The sequence below is a fragment of the Magallana gigas genome, chromosome 4 (genome assembly GCF_963853765.1).
Source record: "Magallana gigas chromosome 4, xbMagGiga1.1, whole genome shotgun sequence".
NCBI lineage: Eukaryota > Metazoa > Mollusca > Bivalvia > Ostreida > Ostreidae > Magallana > Magallana gigas.
This window is the reverse complement of record NC_088856.1, coordinates 55,165,707-55,192,389: the sequence shown is the minus strand read 5'-3', so window position 1 is coordinate 55,192,389 and position 26,683 is coordinate 55,165,707. Positions and strand designations below refer to the sequence as shown.

The 26,683-nt window shown below is 34.0% G+C and overlaps 2 protein-coding genes and 1 long non-coding RNA gene across 8 annotated transcripts in view; 1 reads left to right on the top strand and 2 right to left on the bottom strand.

Annotated features, from left to right (window-relative positions):
* The window catches only part of LOC117683219 (glutamine amidotransferase-like class 1 domain-containing protein 1), a 151,056-nt gene that overhangs the window by 51,918 nt on the left and 72,455 nt on the right, over positions 1-26,683 (top strand). The window lies entirely within an intron of this gene.
* On the bottom strand, positions 20,161-22,028 carry LOC117683241 (fibropellin-3-like). Its single transcript, XM_066082088.1, has 7 exons — positions 21,998-22,028; positions 21,617-21,730; positions 21,416-21,442; positions 21,194-21,304; positions 20,988-21,098; positions 20,774-20,863; positions 20,161-20,359 (listed from the first exon to the last, which is right to left on the bottom strand). The coding sequence occupies exons 1-7, from the start codon at positions 22,026-22,028 to the stop codon at positions 20,268-20,270; spliced, it is 576 nt and encodes a 191-aa protein (XP_065938160.1). The 3' UTR covers positions 20,161-20,267.
* Positions 22,392-24,213, bottom strand: LOC117683224 (uncharacterized). Its single transcript, XR_010712700.1, has 3 exons — positions 24,090-24,213; positions 23,075-23,248; positions 22,392-22,650 (listed from the first exon to the last, which is right to left on the bottom strand). It is a non-coding gene; the product is annotated as an uncharacterized lncRNA (long non-coding RNA).

The window sequence follows — 26,683 nt, the reverse complement described above, 5'->3', positions numbered from 1 at the left end:
TGACATCATAAAGACCACAATTTTTCCACCATGTTTGCATTTTTAGCATAAAACAGCTTATTTTCAAGCAATTTTTCTTTCAGAAAAAATAAAGCGCATGCTTGAACAAACAAAATATTTTAATTAGAGATGTATCTATCTAAGGCTAATAAGTGACAAAAAAGTTTCCTTGTTCAAGCATGCGCTGTATATTTCCCATTCATAAAACGATATGAAAAATGTAAATTGTTGGCCAATTTTGATTGCAATATAGAAATAGCGTCACTTCTGACGTCATATACTGACAGTGAGTGCAATTAAAATAAATAAATAGGTGAAAAATTTATTTTACATCAAATCTTCTAAAATATAACATAACATTTATTTTACCCGAAACACTTTTAAAAATGGCGAATTATGGGGGCCAAATTTAACTCATATATAGTTCTTTCTTATTTTCACGTGAGTTTACTTAATGTATAACTAGACTTTGACCCGTGCGTGCACGGGTTGACATTGCATATCGGATATTTACGAAATAGGTACATCGACACACCTTATTATTGACATTTACAAAACAAAGCTTTAAGCCAACAATTATGCTATTAATTTCATTACGCTTTCCTTAGTTTGATTAATCTAAATGTGTCTCGGAAAAAAAGGCACTCACCACAGTTAGAATGCCTTCCTTATACCCGTAATGTCGCAGAAAATTGCAGAATCGCTCCGGAACGATTTTGGAGAAAGTTAATGAAGTTGCCTTGAAATTAACAGTCAAATTCATCACAACAAATCTTTTTGAGACTGCAAATACCTTTCAACTAAATATTTCCATCCATAGAATGAAAGAATTCAATACCTTTTCACCAACGTACACGTATTTTCTTCGTAAAACTGGGTTCGTAGGACATTATTCATTTTTACGATAAAACATATTCTATCTTCACTCTCCTTACAAATATAATGTAACTTTCTTGCATGTAATCAAATATTTTTTGTCATCACGAAGACAAAAGTAAGTACTTAGTTGAAATGTATATTTGTTATTTTATACTTTCTCTCATAAGAAATCATTATTATATATGAACAGAATATATAGCAAAAGTCCAATGAAAATTTACGGTATTTGTATTTATTCATGCAGATGTAATATTGTGGAAACATGAACTAAAGATCCCGTTAGCCTGAATGTATTGCGCAAGCGCAAGATTGTAAAATCCAAAAAATCCAGGTGATTTCCGGGATTTTTTTTTAGGAATTTTCGTTGATTATGAATTAGCGAAGCTTAACTGAGAAAAAATAAAAATAAATTGATAATCTTTAAGTACCAATGTTGTTTAAAATATATAAAACAAAAGACAGTATTCTTCCGATTTCTCGGTATTAAAGACCAAAAATTCGAGTCTTTTATTTTAATATAGTAGTATAGATATAGATGCGTCGTTTGTCTTTTCCATAAGTTTGTACACGTTTAGGCTGACAGTAAAGAAAGGCGTTGAAATGAATGCCCGTCCTCGATTTACTATACAAAATCACGAATGTTGGCTGACCCTTACTATGTTTAAAGGTTCGTGCTATTTATATAGACTAAATTCAGCGATAAAACTTATTTCTTGTGACTTTAAATAGGTGCGCTCGTTTGTTTTCAGATAAGTGCGCTTGTTCGTTTCCAGAGGGAAAAACTAAATATCACAATTACCTGAATAAGCTGTATAGAAAATTAAACTTCTTTTGAGTTGTATAAGGTAATCTCAAACTAATAATGACTGATCAATGCATAGAAATTATAGAAATACATAAACAATCACAGAGTTTAATTTCTAGTTTGAAACATGTACTTCGAATGCTGTTAACCTTTTTACTCGCTATTCAATTTCGTCCTTTACTTTACGGAAGCGTATCGATGCTTACACTTGTGTATTGTGTGTCTTACCTATTAGTTATAATACAGAAAGTGTAGGCCCCGATACGCTTCCGTATAACTTTGATCGACACTAGATCGCATTCATGGTAGTCAGGAATGTTAACCAACATATAATTATGTTAAAAAATATAATAAAAAGTTAGTTTTTAATTTAAATCTCTAAAGTATAGTCTAAAGAAGAACAATGTTGACACATATTTTTTGGAAGAGGGAAAAATTATACTAACGACGTAGAGAAAATTGCCATCCCTAGAATGAATGCATAATAACAGACATGGCTTGATCATGTTTAAAGCTTGATCGAATTTTGAATATTATGAATCGTATCACAAGCGACATATAAAGATACAATTTCTATTATAAATATCAATATCACTGACAATGTTTATTCTGTATATACATTACAAAAATCAATATACTTTGTTACAATGACATACCAACAAATTCATGAATTAAATAAAAGCTACAGAAACGTATTTGTAATTGAATTTTACTCGGCCTCATTAAAGCCAGAGCTGCACAAAATAACTTAAAGTACATGATGCAAAAATGTAGTGCAATAATGTTTGTGATTATGTCACCTGTCCTTCAATATAAAATTCTCTTTTCCTTTATTGTTGAGGAAAACAAAAAATAGACAGAAATCTTGCAACAGTAATATACTTGGCTCGTCGTTACAGTCCAACTTTTCCGAGTTTAGGATTTGCTGTAAAAGAAAAGGAAAATCATCAGTTATGAAAAAGGGTTGAGAATGTTTATACAACTGACGTTGAGAAATTAAAAAGAGAAATAGATTGTCTTATATAGAATAAAAGAAAAATATATGCACACAATGCTTAAAAAAAAAGATTTTTTTTCAGTCATTATTTATATTATTCTTTTTAATACATACATGTATCAATTAATTGAAAATTGGAAGTAATTGTGATAAACTACATGTAGTTTGAATGGAAAATTATTTTCAATGTCTGCGTCATTAATATGTGAGTTGCAATTAAACAGATCTTGAAGATTTTTTAAATGCAACGTTCTATTTCAAGTAGATCAACAAGGAAACCCATGTCAAGTTTAGTAAAGAAAAGCATTTAACTATGAAATATCATGTAAAACACAACAGGAATTTTATAAGAGAAGAGAACTCACCCCCTGTATTTTAAAGCACTGGTAAGAAATTCTCATCACAAAAGCAACTGCTACCACAACAATGAAGGATAAGATTCCAATCATGATATAAACTGAAATCAACGATTTACAATTATTTTTGTCCTTGGAATGTAGCACATAAGTGTGTGGTGGACATTTCTGTAAACACTGCATTCCATATATAAAGGTAGAACAGCTTGAACGTGAAATGCACTTGTTGTTTTCTGAGGCGAGCTCATATTTACCGCATCTATCCATGCATTTTGGATCAAAAAGAGTACCTGCAAAAGGACGTTCTGGTGGACAACCAGCTTTGCATTGCTTCCCTTGACGATAAGTATGTTCGGGGCATTCTTTCAGGCAATTCAGATGATTATCGTGGACATACGGACATGCATGTACACACTCCTTATTATTTACAAAAGGGGCCTCTTTAGGACATTTCTGAATGCATTTTCCTGCACAGGAAAACATTTTTGGGCATTGCTTGTAACACTTTAGACCTTTCAAATAACCGGCACAAGATCTCACACATTCTCCTTTGAAATCAAACGGTGCTTCCTTTGGGCATGTATCAACGCACTTCTGAAAATATTTGAGTTGTCCATGCGGGCATGTGTCAAAGCATGTATATTTAATCAAACCCTGAACAGTATTTTGTGGACATTCTAAATTACATTCCCTATTATAGCTATATTTGGCTTCGGGTGGACACTGGATAAGGCACTTCTTATGATATCCCACTAGCCCAAAAGGACATTGTTTAAAACATGTTTTCTTTATAAAGAAATTTGGACAAACCTTTACACATTTTCCTTTGTTATTATACGGTTTACTGAAGGGAAATTTCTGCACACAGGTTCCATTATATTGAAATGTTTTACTTGGACACTTGTCGAAGCAACTCGTACCTCGGCGAAGAGTGGTACAGCTCTTAACACATGTGTTATCTTGACTGATATACGGAAAATCATTTGGGCATTTATGGTGGCACTGTCTTTTATGACTAAAGAGTCCTTTTGGACATTTTCCCATACATGAAAAATTCAGTGAAAAATCTGAATCCTTGCAGTGTTTTAAACATTCTTTATTAAATGTATCTTTAACATAGTTGTTTGAGATATAGGGGGCGTCTACTGGACATTTTTTCACACACGTTTTGTTTGAAATAAAGTAGTCATCTTCACACCATCCAACACAGCTGTTTTTGTTTAGGTATGGTTTGTCCTTATGACAACTTTTAATACACCTATATTCAATAATGTTTTTATTGTAATCATGGATCGAAATGCTAAGAGGTGCTATTTTGGGGCAATTGCGAACGCATGTTTCGTTGAATATTTTAAATTGTTCAGGACAATTATCAACACAGCGATACTCGTGATGAAGATTCTGACATATATCAACACATTTTGATCCATCGTCATATTTTCCGACTTCATGGCATGCCATACATTCACCATTAACTGGGAGTCGTTTGCTGTCGGGGCAGTTGGATACACAATTGTTTCCAAAAGTGAATTTTTCAGAAGGGCAGTTTTCCATGCAAATAAAAAAGTTGTTTGGCTCGTGATGCTGTTCATCTATCTTACTAGCATTTGAAGGACAAGAACGAAGACAGGTTCCATTATACATAAATTTATCAGTTTGAGGACAATCATTGTAGCATCGACTTTCAAAATTAACAACCTCACATCTATTCACACATAGTTGATTTTCTTCATACATACCAATTTGACTACACTGTACGCATTCCCCTTTGTATATAGCATTATGAGAGTCTGGGCACTGGTCTATGCAAAACTGTTGATAACGCAATTTGTCACAACGGTCTGTGCAAATACTTCTATTATTCTCTTTAATTATAATCGGGTACTCTTCAGTACAATTTCGGATACAACTCAAGTTAAACGTCTTACTTTTTTCGGCAGTGGGGCATTCGACATAGCATTCGCCATTGTCCCGAACAAAATTCGATGGACATTCTTTCGCGCAGATCACAAATGCATTTATCGGCTTTGTTAAATTTACAAAAGTGGTCAAATTGAGCTCATTTACATGTGTTGCAGGTAAATGTACTTTCACAGGATCTGAATCTGGACACTCTTCTTGACAAGTCTCCTGGAACAAAACTTTCCATGAAGAGCAGGCATCAACGCACATGTTGCTGATTGACAATATGTATTTTTTGCATTTTTCGACACAGGTATAAGTGATAATGTTGTCTGGTTCGTTTTTCTGTTCAAAATACTTGGACGAAACAGGACATTCTGCAAGACATGACATCTTGTGTAAAAATTGTCGATTTTTGGGACAATGAGATACGCATGTCGGATTAATTTCAACCGTTTTTTCTGGACAGGTATTCAAACAGAATATATTTTTCTGTTGATAATATTTAAAACCCTCGCACTTGTTGACATAAATTATTTGAATGATTGATAAAATTGTCGGTAGGACACGTTTTAACACAATGTGATTCATATCTATAGTATCAACTGGAGCAGTTATTGACACATTTTTGTATTCTTTAAATGTACCGTTCGGGCAAGTGTCAACACATGTTTTATTGTGTTCAAAGAGACCCGAGGAACACTTTGTATTACACGACATTCCATCGAGAACAAACTGCTTCGAAGAATTATCCACACACCTTTTATCCTGAATGACCTTTTGAGTTGGGCGTTCTGAAACACTTAAGTGGTCATCGACAAACTCCATTCTTCCTGGACACTTATCAACACAAATTATATTAAAAAGAAACTGGCCGTATGAGCATGTCAGCTGACAAACTCCTTTGTTTAAAACGTAATCTTTGGGACACTGGCTAACACACTCGCCGTTAAAAATGTACGGTTTGTCATTTAAACACTCAATTACACAACTATTATTGTAACTGACAGTAAAAACAGGACATCTTTTTAAGCACTCCATGTTATAGCATTTGAATCCGTGTACTTGACATGCATTAATTACACAAAAACCATTATTAACGTTATTATCTCTACAGAATTTTCTATTTCCGACCACCATTTCTTCCCATGTACAACTTTAAACACATACTCTATTGGAGCCAACAAAAGGATGTTTTTGAGAACATACTTCGACACATTTGTGATAACTTTGGTTGTTCCGAATAATCTGCCTCCTATACCAATGATCCGGATTAATAGCACTGTAGGTATAAGACTCTACATACTCATACAGTGTATCCACTGGACACTCCACACATCGACCATTCAACTTTCCTTTTGGAAAAACGCATCTTGTCGCACCCGAAGCCTTTGAAAGAATCAATACCTTTCAATATAAAATTACAAAAACAAATACATTATTTTTTAAAACATTTAGTGTTCATACTGATGAATAGAATATATGAAAGTCTTGAAAAATGATATAACTTTTTATAAAATTTTGAAAGTATTCTCAACATGGCACAGATAAACTAAAACAATGCTAAATATAATTATTTACTAGACACAAAACCTCAAAACAAGAAATTGACGCATGCAGTACGTGTTCCATATTGATGGCAGGTTTTTTTTTGGCGAGTAACATTAGTCTTACATGTAAGTAATAGTTTTTAACTTGTCTTTAATTACAGACACTTAAAGTATGGCATGTGAGGGGGGGGGGGGTAGCGCCGTTGAAATGTTGGTGTCTGAATTGGTCTTACATGTTGTACGCACTTGAATATACTGTTCATTTAGACAACGATTTTGCTTAAAATATGTAACAATTCGTAAATGTATAAAAAGTTATTTTTAAGGATGGCAACTTTATAGTTGCATGTTTTGGGGCATTCCAGTAAATACAGTGTATTATACTTTTTAATGACTTATTTCATATCATTTATAAAATTGAAAACAATGAACAAAATACGGATAACAATATTTAGATTTTTAAAAGAATTTTTCAAAACTATGCATGCTGCCATTGTGCTTTTATAACTTTTATGACAAAATGAATCTTTGAAGGAGTATGTTTTGAAATATGACACAAGGGAAGGAGTTAAAATCGTACGCTGTTGAAATGGTAAACACAGAGTAAAGCTATCTTGTCGGAGTTATTTTTCCTAATTTTATAATAGATCCATTATACCAATCCACATTTATAATACCTTAAATGTATAGCAAAATTTGGCGCATTTTAAGTGTTTTTAATTGTCTCCAACTTAAAAACAGGCAGCATATTTTAGTATATTGAACATATAAGGTAGAAAATTATATAAGTAATTTCACATTACAATTTGAGGAAAATTGCTATTGTAATATTGTTCATCGCTTTAGAGTGCAGAAAATGACAATTTACTTTTTATTCCAACACTAAATGTACCTGTATTTTGAGATGGTCCCTAAAAAGAACCAGATGGTCGATTTTCTTGAAGCTTCGCAAAAAAAACCAACAACCAAGAATTGGTTTAAATTACGTTCTTCAGCCTGCTTAAATGTAACGAGTGACTTGTTATTACAATCGACAAGCATCAAAAATCCAAAAGTTTATCACAATTGTAACCATATGAACATATTTATAAAACAGTTGAAAACAAAACAAAATACCTTTCCTCTGTGAAGTGTGACTGTTTTCCTTTGAAGCAGATTCATTGAGTGATTTATTATGCTTAAAAAGTCATAATAGTACAAAACTTTGATGACAATTTTGTTAAATTCCCAATTATATAAAGAAGTCTACAAAATGACTACCAATCCATAATTAATACAAAAAAGTAAAGATTAATTGCAAAACTGATAAGAAATATTTAACGCCAGCAAAAAAGTATATAAATTAGAATCAATTTTAACAAGAGCTTGGACTTTAGGTAGTTGTATTAAACAGCAATGTGACATAGGCCTATCAATAACTTCGTTGTTGGCCACTCAGCCATGGATCTCTGAAATCAACAACGGTGCATATTTCACTCGATATCAACATCCTTTTCACTTGATTTGATGCAAGAACTAGTAACGTCCTACCGAAAGTCCAAGCTCGAATATCAAAAGGCCGGTTCTCTATCACATACTTTCTATAATAATATAATGTTTCTGGGTATAGAAGCGGGTTTTAGAAGCCCTCGGTTGTCTTAGATTGTATTCAAAAAATTCATTCAATAAGATATGCATATATCTTATTCTAAAATCTTTATTTACATCAATAAATAAAGGCATCTTATAACCCGCCATGTTGAATTAGCATAATGACGTCACTTACCAAACTTGCCTAAGCTCTAGGCTGCTGGTAGATTTGGTGACCTCATTTGAAATTGAAATTAAGTACACCAATGTCAACATTGGTAACCAATTGCTACCATTGGGAACCATTTGTAGACATTGGTGACCGAATTTGCCGTTGGTAACAATCTCGTGAACTCTGAACGCACCTATACTTTGTTGAGACCCAAGACATTTTTTACATGTTTCCATTTCTAGATTTTAACGTATGACGTCACATTGTGTCTTGCTATATTTCCCGCGATAAATTTAGCGGTGGATCAAACATAGACTATACACTTTTAGGAATAGACTGCGTAACTGCCTCAGATGGTGTTTTTTTGTTTTTTGTTTGATATATAGAGAGATTAAATATATACTTGCAAGAACCATACTTTACTGTCATGTCTATCCAATGTATGTACATTAATTATATGTAGGGAAGATTAAAAAAGATAGGTTAGTTTGAAATGAATAAAAAAGAATAAAGAGAAAAATAAACATATTGTCAAACCATTAAGTTAGAATAAAGGAAATTAAACACCTACAAACATGGACCTGGGGGCAAGGATACAACGTATCTAAAGAGAATGCAAAAATAAAAAAATAAAATTATGAACCAGGAAAAAAAAAAAAATCAGATAACAACAAGGTTAAAAAAAACACCTGTATTTATCGTTAACAAGTTTGGCCAAATTATACACAAAATACGTTTTACAGACTCATCAATTCTCTTACATATACATGTATATACTCAAGAAGAAAAATAGAATTGCTGTCGCCTATTCAAAATATTCTTTGTATTGCAAAATAGTTCCATGTCTTTTTTGATTACTCCAGTATCTCTTTCATTGGATATTAGCTGCGTTTTCTTTGACTAGTTATTTAATAGACGTAAATCAAATTGAACAAAAAATTGAAATATGCTTATGACTAAAAACTGAAATGCATGCGCATGCATGTACGTCTTCATAGATGTGGAGCAAAAGTTTAACTAACTCGGCCGACCTACATAGATAGGTGTTTGAATCAACACAAAGTAGGACATGTCTCACTGTTTTGTTTAATCCTAGCACAGACTAGCATAAATATTGTCCATACGTGCAGAATTTAAAAAGAATAGCAGAACAAGACAAACGGAAATGAAATGAATTTCATTGAAGAGTCTGACTAGATTGTTTTATATTGGTAATACATTGTGTAGGGTTCTAGTCAATGCGCGCACGTGTATGTATATGCTCTAACATTCGAATTACTTCACAATGTGCATTTTCCTGACTACACAAACATTTCGCCGTGGCCTTGACATAACTAAACGAAAAAGATAAATGTCCCCTCTTAGGCACGTACGTAGCATTGTTTTTTAAAGTGTGTGTGGGGGGGGGAGTATCGTAGAATCTTTACAAGCAAAGAGAGTGGGAAAGGGGGATTAGTTTTACTTCAATTTCACTGTTCGTTTTCTTGTTTTTCTTCTGTTTTTCACATGGTCCCAAAAAGTGGGGATGGGGGGGGGGCTTCATTTTTCACTTTTTAAATGTAAATCTAATTAAGAAAAAACAAATAGTCTGTGTGTGTGTGTGTGTGTGTGTGTGTGTGTGTGTGTGTGTGTGTGTGTGTGTGTGTGTGTGTGTGTGTGTGTGTGTGTGTGTGTGTGTGTGTGTGTGTGTGTGTGTGTGTGTGTGTGTGTGTGTGTGTGTGTGTGTGTGTGTGTGTGTGTGTGTGTGTGTGTGTGTTTGTGTGTGTGTGTGTGTGTGTGTTGGGGGGGGGGGGGTGCTGGGAATTCAGGTGGCAATGATTTAATGTTATCTCCCCTTAAAAAGCGCTATCTATCAATTATCCTTTACAAATATTAAGATTCTTAAAAAGCAAACATTTTTATGAGAATTTATATTCCTTTTAAGTTCTTAACAATTCTTATGACACTTTGCATAATATTGTACATGCCTGCTGCGCACAATCCCAATATTTTCCACTGTGCTCTTTTACAGATCTGTTTCCTCTGAGGATTGACACAGAATGAGCGAGGTCTACTGTAGCACAGGTGCCCTGACGTTCAAAGATGGGAACTTTATCCTGGACGGGAAACCCCTGCGGATCTTTAGCGGGACCATGCACTACTTCCGGCCTACTGGAGGGACCGCTTTCGGAAGATGAGGGCGTGTGGACTTAACACGGTGGAAACGTAATTTATATATTCTTAAACAACATCCCCCCTCCGAAAAAAAGATCAACACAAAAAAATATAAAAAAAAAAAACTCAACAATTTTAAAGTTCGTATAGGATATATTGTAACTTACTTCCTATGAAAAAACATTAAATTCAAGTATAACTCTTTGTTATTTCCTTCCCACAGAATTTTTACCTAACAGCATAGTGAAGTGGGTTAGAGGTTTACAAGCTTATCTTTTAAAAAGATCGGTGAGCTAGCGTTGTCGCAATCATAAAACACAGAAGCAGATCTCTAAAACATTGGTTTAAATTTCTGAATCGATTAATTAACAATAGGAAGGCACAGTGGTGTACTGGAATTATGCTGGAGTGGAGTTTCAATTTAGAATTGTGAATTTTTTATAGAGTGGGATTCACATTGGCAATGTCATAGATCACTGTCTGTGCCTTAATCATTATGTATCTACTTTAATTTCAATTTCGAGGTGAAAATTTTCAAGACTAATGGTACTGTTTTGTAGCAATCGGCAAGCTCGGAAAACATCTCCGAGGTTCACGGTTTTCCGAGCTTGGAGGAATTTAATTTAAAGCTAGCTATGTATTATAATATTTAAAATTACACTTTGCTTAATAAGACCTAAGCTACTGTTACTTTTTGACATTTACAATAAAACACAAAACTTCATGTGAAGATGATAAAACGAAATTCAAATGGTACAGTTTATCTACAATAGTGCAGTTTTCCCAGAATCCCCCACTATGGAGTCGAGCAAGCGAATTCCAGTGAAAAAGACTAACGTAGTTGCTAGCTCTCGAGAACGCTAGCAATAACCACGAAGCTGTCATGAATTCAATACCGCTGGGGCTTTTATAATTTTTGCTTTTCCAAAAAATTTTTAAATATTTTAAAGTCAACATATTTTGTATCCAGAAACCTAAATGTAAACAATAACATGGCACGAGCATTGTTTACATAACAAAAAATATAATTCTAATCCTCCCGCTTGAAACTTGACATATGAACTTTAGTTGATCTTTAAAAAAAAGCTTTGTTCAGCATTTTGTCTATTTAAAATGGAAAAAAAATAAAATTAAGCTCTTATCGTGAACATGCCCATTGAAAAACCTAAAACAAGAACTAAATAAAAATGTAACAAAAAACGACCAAAAAGTACACTGGTAGAAAGTAAACACTGATAAAATTACAATGTTGTGATGACTTTCTTGCGATACAGTTATTACACACTGTTACAAATACTCGTATACATGTACTTCGTAAAGTCCTTCACCACTCCCAGTGTCTAACGGCTCAGTAGCAACGTCAACTATTGCTTAAATGAAACAGTCGCCGGGTCTTGAGTTTACCTGCGTTCGGTATCAGTTTCTTTATTTTATCGTTTTTACAATCTTTACTCTGAACATCCGGGACGATGACTGTGATACGCCATTCTACTTTCTCCGCTATTCTAGTGAAAGTGAACTTAGTACTTTTATTTTATCTATAAAACGTTTCTTCTAAAGATAGCACTGTTCTCTAGATTTAAAAATATGTAACATGTCATTTAATAAAATATTTAAGCAAAGATAAGGAATCATTCATCATAATTTGCTCTTCGTCTACACACAAAATAACCCTTTTTTGGCAACTTCTTTGTCTGCATACATTTTGTATATATTACTTGTTGTTTTTCATTTACCAATTGTGCTTAAGTACTCCTTCAAATGGACAGTTTTCCAAAAGTACATGTAGTTGCTCCGTTTCCACTACTCTGTTTTTGCAGTTCTTGTTAACCTTCGCGGCGTTTGTTAAATATTTTTTTGTTTTGTTGAAATTTTTTCTGAGACCTCACTTGAACACGTTATATTAATGGCATGTTTTGTGACAATTGCAAATTATTTGTATAAGGGTGAGGACCTAGTAAGTTGCTAGAACTTGTGTTCAATCTCATTGTATATTATATTTACAATTATCTCATTGTATATTATATTTACAATTATCTCATTGTATATTATATTTACAATGATCTCATTGCATATCATATATACAATGATCTCATTTTATATTATATATACAATGATCTCATTGCATATCATATATACAATGATCTCATTGCATATCATATATACAATGATCTCATTGCATATCATATTTACAATGATCTCATTGTATATTATATATACAATAAAACATGTTCAAACCACATGTACGTACCTAACACTATCGTGTCAAGTAATAATAATATAACACAATGCAGTGATACACTGTAATTGATATACCATGTGAAATATGCTTCAGTCTATCTTTAATCGACTTTGACATTGTAGGTATGTACCATGGAACCTACAAGAGGAGTATCCGGGGGAGTTCCGGAAATCTGGATGTCAGGTTTGTCTGACCTAACAACTAACCTCTCTCTCTCTCTCTCTCTCTCTCTCTCTCTCTCTCTCTCTCTCTCTCTCTCTGACTTTATTTTTAGTGTGTCTCATTGTTTATGATGTCTTGGTCTTTCATAACCTCGTTTTCTCTTTCTAATAAACTCTCTCTCTCTCTCTCTCTCTCTCTCTCTCTCTGTCTCTCTCTTTCCAACTTAACCAACTAAGGATCACATACATGTAACGTCTCTGAGATTACATCAACGCATGCCATAATCATATTTCCCCAACAGTGAGTTTATCCGACAGGCGGGGGAGGAGGGGTTGTTTGTGATCTTTAGACCAGGCCCCTACATCTGTGCCGAGTGGGACTGGGGAGGAATGCCCAGGTAAATATCTACCTGGAAATAGAAACGATCAGGTAACTATCTTCTTGAAAATAGAACTGGTCAGGTAAAGTATCTACCCGAAAGCTGAATTGGTCAGGTACATGGAATGTCCAGGTATATAGTCTCTACCTAAGAAATGGGTAAGTAAAATTTCAATCTGGAAAAGAAAAGAATACTTACAGGTAAGTTTATACCAGGAAATAAAGGGAATGAGTAAGGTAAGCGCAATTCTTATGGTAAGACTATGTATAAAATTATAACGTGTTATATGATCAGATATACTTTGTTAATTTTCCTGCACTTTTCTTTCTAATTTTTATATATAACAAAAAAACTGAAATGGAAGATTTCCACGAAATCCTTTTATAGGGTTAGTTGTTTGTTGTCTTGTATTTTGTGTTTGTTGTATGTACACTTGCGTCTTTTAAAAGTTGGCTGCTAAAGGACCCTGACATAAAGGTACGGAGCAACTATCCCCCGTACGTAGAGGCCGTCAGACGCTTCTATAATGACCTGATCCCCAGAATCACCGACCTACAGGTACGTCAATATATCTTACCTCCTGCTAAATTGTAAGAAATCCATTGGCTAACAACAGTGGAGACCATGTATATTCCATACATAGTCAGTAGAAAATATACCCCTTTCGAGCATTATGACGTCATTTTAGAGCATTATGACGTCATGTTTTGTACTCAAAATAAAACTTGTAATATTATTATAAAAGCTTGATTTCCATTGTTTTATTTATTTTTATTATCATTAAAAAAAGACATTCTGTTTAATGAACATTGTATATCAAGAATGAGAACAAGTGAATGTTTGTTGAAAAAAACCCATTTAATTTATGTCATTCTGTTGGATGGGTACATGTATATCATTGTGTATAATAAATGATTTGTATACAATTATGTGATCTTGTTTTAATTATTTTTGTTGACCTGCAATTTTAAATATAAAAAAATAAATTGGATTTTCAGATTTAATTGGATGGAGCAAAATGTCTGAATGTTTTAATTATCAGTTGGAAATTTTAAACTCTGTAACATTTAATTCTAAGACTATTTTGAAGCAATGCTGATTGTTGCATCTGAGATGAAAAAAACATCCTCTTTGTCAATGGCCACGTCCCATCAAAGAAGTGAGCAATCTTGTTAGGTTATGGATCGATGATTTATTTTAGCCATACCACGTAAGCAGGTTGCCCATTCTTATAGCATGACCCCTGTATATTTCCAGTTCAAAAGGTTGATGGGTCAATAGGTTACTATGTCAGTAAGTGTTCTGTCAAACCATTGTATTTTAAGACTTTAGTCATCGATGTTGGTAAACATTATGAAGATTAAACATGCTGACAAGTGGATGAGGTCAAAGGTCACAAGAAGTAAAACGAAGGGTGAATAAAATAGCACAATTAAAATAATCTTGATTTCAGTGTAAAATGCATGCGCGGATCCAGAATTTGTTTTCCAGAGGAGGTCCGAGTTTTATTTTCGGCAAATTTACTATATGAGTAAGAAAATTGAGTTTTTCAGGGGGTACCGACTCTCCCTCTCTATATCCGCGCATGAAAAAATACAGAAATAATAAAATTCATTGTTTAATGCAAAAAAAACAAAAAAAACAGAGTCAATGTTTCAAAATTTACGAACTTATTTTTTTTTCTACAAAGGTTCAAATAACATTTCTAATGTATACAGGGTAACTGCAACAGGGATTTGAATGACTTGCGTTATTTTTTCAATCAAAATGAGCCTATACCAACGTATGGGCGGATATTATAGAATAGTTGGCAATGAGGTTCTAAATAAGATTTTGGCGCAAACAACAATCAAGTGTCAATATGTTTGGAGTACTAAGTTAAAAGACTACAAAAGTCGATGTTTTGCTAGATAACAGAATTTAGATATGTTATGGTATCAGGCACATAGCATCGCTTTTCAAGTTGAAGGGGACCAAGACTTGGGGGAAAAAACACAGAAAACTCCGCTAATTTTAATCCGTAGGGTTCGGGGGGGGGGGGGGGGGGGGGTGAGGGCTTGATTACAGGACTACGACCTTCTTGAACTGTTATAATGCTTTTCAATATAATTTCTATATTTTCTTACAGTGACAGAAAAGAAGAGACACAAATATTTTTTGAATTATATAAGTAACTTTAAGTAATATGTCAGTAGGCAAAATAAGTTTATCCCCCCCCCCCCCCGTAGCTACGTATCTGATTTTATTTTTCCAGTTTCGTATCTGCGTTCATCGTCCTTTTTCTTAGTGTTTCTGTGCTACATTTGTCTTATGCTAATACATTCAATTTATAAAAGACATTTTGGCTAAAATGTTTGATCGGACATAAAAAGTAATATTTGATACAATAATCGCTATTAACCGTTCCAAGGGGGGGGGGGGGGGGTGCGGAATTATTTTGCATTTTAAAATCGTGTCCATTGTTAATATATTTTCACAGTAAACACGAACAAATATATTATCTTATTCTTTAGTATATTATTTTTAAATAATTAAATTCTGGTTGTAACGCGCTTTCTGATTGGCTAAAAAATTGGTTTATATCGTATAAAGAATGTTGCCTACGTCATAGTAAGACTAACGTCAAAAACGTATCAATACGCCTGACGTTACGTTTGAATTTTGTATAATTTTACATCATTTTAAAGGTCAAATGACCGCTTTTATCTACAATGAAGAGTTAAAAAATTGAATTATAAGCAATGAATTCAATATTTATTAGTTTTATACGATATAAAATGGTTTGAAACAGTTTACGCTTATTTATAATCCGCTTCGCGATTTATAACGCGTAAACTGCCCCAAACCATTTTATATCGTATAGAACAAATAAATATTGAATTCATTCTTTAATTCAAAAAAACAAAAAACAAATAAATATTGACTTCATTCCTTAATTCAACAAAACAAAAAACCAAAATGCTCTGATTAATCAATTTGATAAAACTTTTATTAAAATTTATGTGATAGGAGTTATCTCTCTTTGATCAGTCGTGCAAATTAAATTTACGTTTAAGTGATATAAACTCGCATACATTTAAATGTAATCTATAATAAAAGGGTGAAAAATTCAACAAGAGCTTCAATAAATGAAAAGTTGTACAAAACTTTATATGATAAATGCAAACCATGTCCACCACTTTCCTCGTTTAATAATTTTAGACAAATACCAGACATTTGCTGAGTAAATTGACTCGAAATACCCCACGTGTTAGACCCTGGGAATCCTTTCCAAACTGCCACCTCTCCTCCAAGTACGAAAAAAATCATTTAAAAATTAACTTAGTTTATTTCCGAAAGCTGCCTTTTTTGGATCTGAATTTGATATTCGACAAATCTAGCATTCAAAAAAGTATTCAACAATTTTAATAGTTTGCAAGGATATGGAGATGACACGTGCGCCCATTAAATGCCAGTATAATTGCATCCACAAAATATACGAGAGTCAATTCCAAAATAAATGTAGACAATGTTGCTGTCTGTTTTATATTTTCCACGACAGGCATGCTCAACACCATAGTTTATGCAAAAAACATTTATTATAGTGTTATCCCAAGCAGAATATTTTGTCGCAACGATGCACGATCAAGTCTTAAACATGACGTCAAGACACACACAGTTTGCCATAATACACCGATGTATCTAATCTATATGCATGTATTACCCTAGGTATATTGCATTGGCTGATCTAGAGGAGAGGGGAGGAGGGTTCCGGGGTTTGAACCCCCCTTTCTCTGGGACATATGATTTTTTTTTCAAAAATTTTGATGCTTACCTAAAGATGGTTTTTCCTACCTTAATTATTTAATTACTACCACTATCTTAAATAAGATCGTTTAATGCAATTGCAAATTAATCGCACTTAATTGATTTTCGAAAAAATAAGGGGCGAGGTTTTTAGTAAATTTTCACCAATTACTGCAATTATAAAGAGGGGCGCACATGGTGGGTTACTCAAGCAGCCATTCCCGGCGTTTTCTGCACTGAAAAGAATTGTTTTAGACTCCAAGACAAATGTTATGCCTCCCATACAAACAAAGAAAAACGCCATGGCCAGTTCCACCAAGGCAAGAGCAAAGACCACCAGAAGTGTCAAGCAATTGAGTAGACGTAGAGGAAGGACCCTAGCTGCCGTCCGTCACACCTCAGTGTAGTCCACGACTGGTACCTTGTTCTTGGAATGAGCATCCACATTTTTGGCGGAAGCTAATGCAACCCAAGGGGCAATGGCCAAGGATCCGGAGTTGCAAATTAATAAGGATAGTTCAGCGCGTCAAAGAAATGGCTTTGGAATACATGAATCTACACCACCTTAGAATGCCTCCACACAAGAATATTTTTAAAGATTTTTCTCTAAAACTTCTTATGTAAAAAAAAAACGCCCCCCCCCCCCCCTTGTAGCCCCATCCTACTCCCGGTGAACATAATTAAACTGGAATCTACACCACCCGAGAATGCTTCCACACAAGATTGTAAATTGTAAACATTGTAAATTGTGTTATCATATATATATGGACCTACTGTAAAGGGAATATAACATATTAAATTCAAGTGTACGTGGCTTAAATGGTAAGTTGACGAACTGAAATCAACATTTTGGAAAATTAGAGGAAATTGACTTTCTATAATCTCTAGTAGATTAGTATATCGGATCTTGAATTTTATTGCCATTGGAATTTTACACCATCAACATTACCAAAGATTTAGAGCATACTGGATGGTTACCCGAGTTACATGCAGTTACATGTATAAACAATAAGAGTTAGCAATAAGATGAGCATGAACATTGTATGAGCATAAGATGAGTATAGACATTGTATACACGCATTGTATTCATTTTATTTTTACAATTTTTATACCGATAGCAAAAAAAACTTTATATGGTTCAATTGTCTCCATTAGTATCATCATAATCTCTCTCTCTCTCTCTCTCTCTCTCTCTCTCTCTCTCTCTCTCTCTCTCTCTCTCTCATTTCAATGAATTTAATTTCACTTTAATGTAGTCATAATGGATTTTAAGTTTTTTTCTTGGTTTTGTTCAATTCAAACAAACTAAATTGCAACATCTACGTAACTATTTTAAATCAGATTTCCGACTATAGCCATAAACTGTAGTCTAACTGTAATCCTCCCAAACTTTTAAACTTTCAAAACTATATTTGTACATCAATTTCCTGATTATTGCCTTAGAAACAATTTTAGCTACGTTTCAACACGAAACTCCACCCAACCCCCTTAAACATTTTCACGGACATGAGTTACAACAGAAAGTAATGGAGTTTTCAGAGTAACCTAGTTTTGTAATTTGAAAATTCGAGTTTTAAAGATGAGGTTTAGATTCACTATGCACAAAACGTGGTCACGTCCCTAAGCTTGTAGATACATCTAATGTTATCTTGTCATAGATAAAAAAGACAAGATTCTGTGTCATGATTTATTACCATTTTGTCTAAAAACAATGAAGTCAAATATCTTTTTAGATTCTCCCAAAGTCGTATCCTCGAATGGAAATGGAGAGCGCTGTTCTATTGACAATCTAAGAAATGAAAATTAAATAATCTTGATTCATATACATGACATAGCTAAAACATCGGTACATAAAATTAATCATGATATTATTACGTTAAAGATGTATATTGCCAATCTTTGCAAATATCACTTTTCTCTGTTCTAACTAAATCTAGATCTATAGAGACCCCCCCCCCCCTCCCGAATTTATCAGATAGCTTCAACTAGCACTCAAAGTTCAAAACTGTGCGCAGGCTTTAGAAAGCTTTTAAAATCAATTTTTTACTTATATTTACAACTTCACAGATGCGTACCTTCAAATTCCTGATCTTTATATACAGTGTATAACATATCACGAATTACTGAATCTTTGGTTTTGGATTACTAGTATCAATGTGGAGGGACACTCATAAGTTGAACAATAATCTCATGGGCCAAATAGCTAACCTGAACAAAGTTCTTGTATTATTCTATTTTGAAATGTTTGAATAAGAAACTCTTTGAAAATATTGTCAAACTCTCGGCCAATATTAATTTCCTATACCCCAAGGTATCAAAGAAAACTTAAATGTAAAATGAACTATAAATGATTATTAAAAATGAAAGGTCACTGTGACCTTGATAAGAGGATATAAAGATATGAGGATGCTTATAAGTAAAATAACTAAACGTAGCTTTGTATTTCTTGAAAATTTTCTTATTTTTCCTCTGTACTTCTACGTTGAACATAACTATTGGTCGGCGGGTCACCGTTTTAACAATTTTGAGTCTTCGTTATTTTAAAATGCCTGCATTATAATTTCACACATTTAAGCAGTGTAGTTAATGATTACAAGGTTTTCAAACATGTTTCCCAATCATTTGAATTTTGAACTTTAAAACCATCTTGGAGCACTAGTATTGGTCCGGGTGTCATGCTTTTTAGCAATTTAAAATCTAGACAATCTAATGATGCTTGTATAGTAATCTCACAAATTTTAGCATTGTGGTTCTTTAGAAGAAGATTTTAAAACATGTTCCTTATATTTTTCTATGTTGAACTTTCAACCCCTCCTGGGGCCCCAGTATTGGCCTGGGGGTCGTGGTTTTAACAATTTAATTAAAGTCTACGCTATGTTATGATGTTTCTAAAGTAATATCACAAATTGTAGTTTTTGAGAAGATCTGAATATCTTTTAATAATTCCTTTCATATTTCAAACCTCTCTTGGGCACCAATTTATTGGTCCGAGGGTCCAGTTTTAATAATCTAGAATCTGAGGAAGCTTGCATATAGTAGTACCACAAATTGAAGCATTGCGGTTCCTTGGAAGATTTTTAAACATATTCCCAATATATTTCTATGTTAAAACTTTGAACCCCTTTTCGGGCCCTAGTATTAGTCTTTAACAATCTAGAACTTTGACTAAATATGCAAGCTGCGGTGTAAATATTGGTATTTCCGGTGCAATTGATCTTGAGAAGAAGATTTTTTAAAACACGCGCCCTAAGACGACGGATGCTAGGTGACCAGAAAAGCTCACTCGAATCTTCGGTTCAGGTGAGCTAAACAATTTACCTTTGCCTCTTCTTTATTCCATAGATAAATACGACACAAAAGGAAAGAGTTGCCAGGACCAGAGTAGACAGTAGGCAAGATACCCAAGCTGTTGTCATGGGGAAAACAGAAATCAGAACAAACAATATCTTAATTTATATTAAGCGTTAGACTCATAACCAAGTTTTAATTATAATGCCCTGTCCCTAAGATGCATTAATTGTAACATCACATGATTCTGCATTCAATTTGAAAAGAAAGAGTACTTTTAAGTAAAGATACACATTCATGTAAATTGATAGATTTAAATAAATAACGCATACGAACGAGAATAAGTTAAATATTTTGTTGAGCAATGTTTTCTTTTTTGAAGGGAACACGTACATTGTACTATATGTATTTATTTTTACTAAATGTGTCACGACCGCTTATGTTTGCAATATTATACTTTTATAAATATGTTAAATTATTATATTCCTTTGAGTAGAATTATGAATATCAAGTAATAAGTTAAGAATCGTACCGTAGTAGCGAGCAGTTCCTAAGTGGAGATTGAAAATCGAGCACCTGACCACGTTACAGTTAGAAGAGGAGCACTCAGAACTGGACACGGCTATAAAAACGGGAAATCACAAGATTTTGTTTACATAAGAAGTACATACACAGAACCTGTGGCCACAAACTTTTTTAAAGTCAGTGTCTTAACATTTTGTAACTGATAAACTTAATCAACTAACTTGATGAGCAAGTTATGCCACTGAAACCGACGTCACGTGAGCAGTGAAAACTATTGACGTCATCAGTGCAGTTCCCATGGATACACGGTGAGCTGGCACACTCATCGACATCTATAAATGGAAATAAAAAATCAAACCATATGAGGACTGCAAATACATGTACATAATAATTAAGTGGTAGAGGTATATATTTGTTTATCAAATACTTGATTCACAATGAAGGCCTGCATATCCTGAATCACACAGACATCGGTAGCCATTGACGTTATCGGAGCAGTTGCCATGGATACATGGTGAACTTGCGCATTCGTCAATATCTGAGTTTGAAAAGTAACAACAAAATACATTTGTACATTTCTAATATGCGAAGTTAAGGTACGGTAGGTAAGGTAAGGTAGCTAAGTGCAAAACTGTAAGTTATTCATTACCAGAGGTACAATCTGTTCCAGTAAATCCTGCCGATCACACGCATGTGAAACCCCCGAGGTGAGGTAAGCAAACTTTAGTATGGGGACAAGGGTTTCTAAGACAAAAGGCAATCGCTGTAAAAATAGAATAACAACATAATTATGACAACAAATGATAATAAACGGGATTATCTTATAAAGAAATAAAACTGAACAACTAACTTGACCCGCAATCTGAGGCTGGGTCGTAACCATGGATACCAGTGCACGTGTAGTTTTCTCCACTCTCAACGCACGTCCCTCCATTATAGCATGGCGTTGCAAAGTAAGGTCGGTCTGCAATCAATGTTTGAATGAGAAATATTTTTTTCATAGCCTTATACAGGCACGTAGCATCGATTTTGAAAGTGGGGGGGGGGGCAGACTGATCCAAAAAATCTTGACAAAATAAAAAAATTAGGGAAAAGGCAGTTCCCAAAAAATCTTCAAAATCCTAATCCGGGGGGGGGGGGGGGGAGGGGAGGGGCGGTCGTTGGCGTAGATTTATACTAAGTAACTTATAACTTCGATTTCTCTCATTTCTATTCCAATTGTTATACATACTCCCAAAAAAGTGGGGGGTGGGCAACCCCATGATAATTCAATTTTACTATGTAAATTTAAGAAAATTATTTGGTGCGAGAAAAAGTGGGGGGGGGGGGGGGGGGCTGATCCAAAATCTTTACAAAGAATAAATTTTTAAGGTTAAAAAAAATATTCTTCATTTAAGATACCATTCCGTGGAGTGAATGCGCAGTATCAACCTTTAATTCTAATATCAATTCCATATCACTATGCTGTATCCTCCTAAAAATAAGCAGCCCACCCTCAGCCCCCTGATGCTTAGATATCCTGCCAACAGTATTTATACTAGGTTCATGTATGCTGAAATTATTATGAACCTACCGCAATTAATAAATCATACATGCATGTTACGAAAGAGATACAAATAGGTAGCTAGAGTAGATTCAGAAAAATATGAATCCTTTATTTATTCTTTCATACATATACATTTCATCTCTCGTGTACATGTACATATTAAGAACAGTTCGGCAGATTGTATTTATAGTTGCATAGTTTCAGCTTCCGATCCCATCCGGTGTTTCCCTGGCACTGTTTTTGTGTCGCCCTCCCAAACGAACACACGTAGTAATTCTGGCAGTTCTCTGCGTCGGGGAACTTCCCGAAAGTGGAAGGGCAGGAAAACGATTTGGAATCTATAGAATGAAAAATAACCGTGTAGTCGATTTCAGACTTGTGAAATGATGTGATGAGTAAATTAAAATTATTACATATTTTTTATTTTCGAAATATGTATTTTTAACCTCAAAAATGGATAATCAGTTATATTATTTCAGACTTGTAAATCTATTTATAAGACTTGTACTATTACACGTAATTTAAAATGTTCAAATTTAAACTTCTTTTATAGATGACTTTAAAAAGGACTGTATGATTTCAAAAACTTTACATTTTCCATGGGGAGAGGTCTGAAGATGCAGATATATAAAGGGAGTGTTTCTGATGGATCCACTTCCACCTATGCTCCCCCCCACCGGAAAAAAAATCATGATTCACACAGGAATGCGGCTAGCTATATATGAAAAAATATGTCGTTTAAATTTCTGTGAAAAAAAAAACCTTTGGTGTCGTCTTGGAGTGTACAGTTGACAGTGGCCGCGTCTACACACGAGGAGTTGGCCTGACTCCAGGCCGTGCCGTACACACACGTCATGTTCAGCAGGTACCCGTGGACACACACCTGGTACATGGTACAATCGCTAGGGTGCGGGCTGAAGCTCCCGTGGCTGCAACCTTTGGTTAGAAGGCGTTTAATCTTGTTGTTGCAATAAATCGTTATGTCGTAATTTGCGTTTTGGTGAAAACAGAATTATAAATTGTTAGATATTTAATTGGTGGTGGTAAATCAAATGTTGTCATTTACGTGAAAATGTTTATTTTCTTTCCTACTTATAATTTATATACATGTAAATTGTTTTGTTACATAGATCGACCTGCATGGTCTGAACTTGCTGGTGTGATGAAGATAAAAACACCAATGATTTCGAAATCTCATTTATCCTGGTAATCTAATCGCATCTAGAATCAATAGATACTATTGTAGACTAAGTATTGAACTTGATTTTCTTTGACTGATATATTGCTAATACATGCTGAATTTAAAAGTAAATATAACAGAAATGTTTCAAAGTTTTATACTAAAGACTGCCTTGCTAGAAAAGTTTCGTTTTCTGAATATATGTATCCAATGCAAGTATTGCGGTTATACTTCGGTATATTTACATTATCCAGTGTCTTTGCCTGTGATAACACTACATATCGATTTTGTACTTTATAACTCATAATACAAATGACGCCAAATTGAGGCGCCAGCGGGGTTTGTTTATTTATATTTAAATATTTAATCGTACGATGGCCTAAAATTATATATATAAGTAATAAGGAATCATTTTTTGAATATTATGAGATGATAATTTCGGTCGAGGTGTGATCAAATCTATCATAAAGCCCTTCGGGCTTTATAGGATTTGATCACACCCCGACCGAAATTATCACCTCATAATACTCAAAGAATGATTCCTTATTTATTCACAACTACATGCATGTAATGTTTTCTTTATGACCTTTACGATACCTTTTGTTTGTCCTTCCACAGAGCAGATTAAGCCAATGGTAAGAACGCACGCTACCAGAAAAAACCTCATCTCACCGTCACTGAACATCATCCTCAATTTGTATCAAATCTAAACTTACGCGGGGTTTATATACTGAGGGTGTTCGATCAGCAATCCACACGTAACACGTTTTTTTCAAAGTTTTATGTAAACTATCAGTGTGGGGAATTTATGACTTAGAAATTTTACAATCGTACAACATATAAACCTAAGTATGTGTAAATACAGTTCTTTAGATTCGAGCATCCCAATAAATTAGTGCATATCATTGGTAGATGTTTGAACAGCTATGGACGTCAATAAATTGGTACATATCACTGACAGGTGCTTCCGTGTAAACAGTTTGGATGTGCACAGATGTAGATATACTGTTCTGATGACATCATAAACTGTATTTGACAATATATCCCTGTTGATAATATATTCATATACCATAAATTCTGCTTAATGTGTATATAAATATAATCTTCACTCGTCAATGTTTGATTACAGAATGTTTACAATTGGTAAAAAATGCACGACTTTATCATTTGTTAATTTTTACTTTACATGTAGTTTTGGATATTTATCACTTTAATATCGCAAAAGTAGAGATAATAAACAAGAAAAAAATGTACTAAACACCAATGATAATCAGCTAAATTATCCAGTTTATCAAAATGTCATACATTTTATCAGTATTTTCCAGGTAGCAAAACACTAGAAGTCTGATGAAAACAACTGTAGGAAGCCAGGCACCTATGAACATTACAACTCAGTATGATGTATATGTCGAGGGCGCAATGATGGTACGTATATTAATTTTAATGATTCAGTGTGATGAGTATATAATTAATGTTTTCAATGTGTTTGTGTTTATATTGATCATGCAGGGTAAATCAGGGTTAGCTGATATCTATCTGGGTCCGAGTGTGATAGATCTTATTTGGGGGGGGGGGGGGGGTTCCCGAGGGTTATCTACGTTTGCTGAAAGAGGGGGGGGGGGGTTCAAGGCATGTTTGGTACTTTTACTATGGAGACATATTTTTTTTCTAGTGGAGCTCTGATTTAGTCCCCTATAGAAATGCACACGTGTTTGTTGTTTGTTTAATTCATAGATGCAGGCACCTGTCTATCTTCCATATAACAAATCAACCAAGATTGATTGCATTGATTCCATTTTTTTTTTTGTGTTCATAAATTCCAGATTTTAATGGATTTTAAAAAATAATACCTGGTATATCAGCTGTATATAGTGATATAAAAAATGTAAGTTCTTATAAAATATATTTATGAAAATAAAAAGTCTTTCATAATTTTTTTTTCATATATTTCAGCAGAGAAATTACAAAACAAGTAAAATTAGTAAACGGTATCGATTATAAATACAACGATAGCGATTAGTACGGAAGAAATGAACATAACAAGCTTTCGCGACTTACATTTTTCTGCAATGTCGCCACCTTCATATCTTGCATGAATCACAAAACAAGAATTTATTGTTTAAATGATCCAGAGTCTTTGCAATCAAAACAAATACATCTATAGTACACACATGCAGTCTCAAGATAAGCAATGTAAAGTATTGTAACAGTTGCATTTAAGAGAATTTATTACGATAAAAAGCATTCAATCATTCCAACTTTGAGGAATATCAGTACCTAGCGATGTAGCGTGTACCTGTACCGATGTAACCTGGCAAGTTCTCAAATCACATGCAAGGTGTGGAACTTAATGAGACTCACTTCACCATAAAATAGTTTATCAAATCAGCAGAAAATTACTCGATTATTACATAATGCATGATTGGTAAGAAAATTAATCAAATAATAGGCAAAAAATGTGCAAAAATTTGGATAAAAAATTATTTACAACAAGTTCAGACCATGCGCATGTCGATCTATTTAACAAAACAATTTATATAAATCATAAGTAGGAAAGAATTAAACATTTTCACGTTAATTACAACATTTGATTTACCACCAACAAATATATAACAATTTATAGTTTTGTTTTCACCAAAACGCAAATTACGACATAACGATTTATTGCAACATCAAGATTAAACGCCTTCTAACCAAAGGTTGCAGCCACGGGAGCTTCAGCCCGCACCCTAGCGATTGTACCATGTACCAGGTGTGTGTCCACGGGTACCTGCTGAACATGACGTGTGTGTACGGCACGGCCTGGAGTCAGGCCAACTCCTCGTGTGTAGACGCGGCCACTGTCAACTGTACACTCCAAGACGACACCAAAGGTTTTTTTTTTTTACAGAAATTTAAACGACATATTTTTTCATATATAGCTAGCCGCATTCCTGTGTGAATCATGATTTTTTTTCCGGTGGGGGGGGGGGAGCATAGGTGGAAGTGGATCCATCAGAAACACTCCCCTTATATATCTACATCTTCAGACCTCTCCCCATGGAAAATGTAAAGTTTTTGAAATCATATAGTATTTTCTAAAGTCACCTATAAAAGAAGTTTAAATTTGAACATTTTAAATTACGTGTAATAGTACAAGTCTTATAAGTAAATTTACAAGTCTGAAATAATATAACTGATTATCCATTTTT

Bases quoted from the DNA above. Each gene is read 5' to 3' on its own strand.
- LOC117683241 (XM_066082088.1), bottom strand. From the start codon at position 22,028: ATGGGGTTGCCCACCCCCCACTTTTTTGGGA. The intron at 20,864-20,987 runs GTTAGTTGATTA...CCGTTTTTATAG, and splicing joins TGGCATAACTTGCTCATCAA to CCGTGTCCAGTTCTGAGTGC. The intron at 20,360-20,773 runs GTACGATTCTTA...CCATGACAACAG, and splicing joins AGGAACTGCTCGCTACTACG to CTTGGGTATCTTGCCTACTG.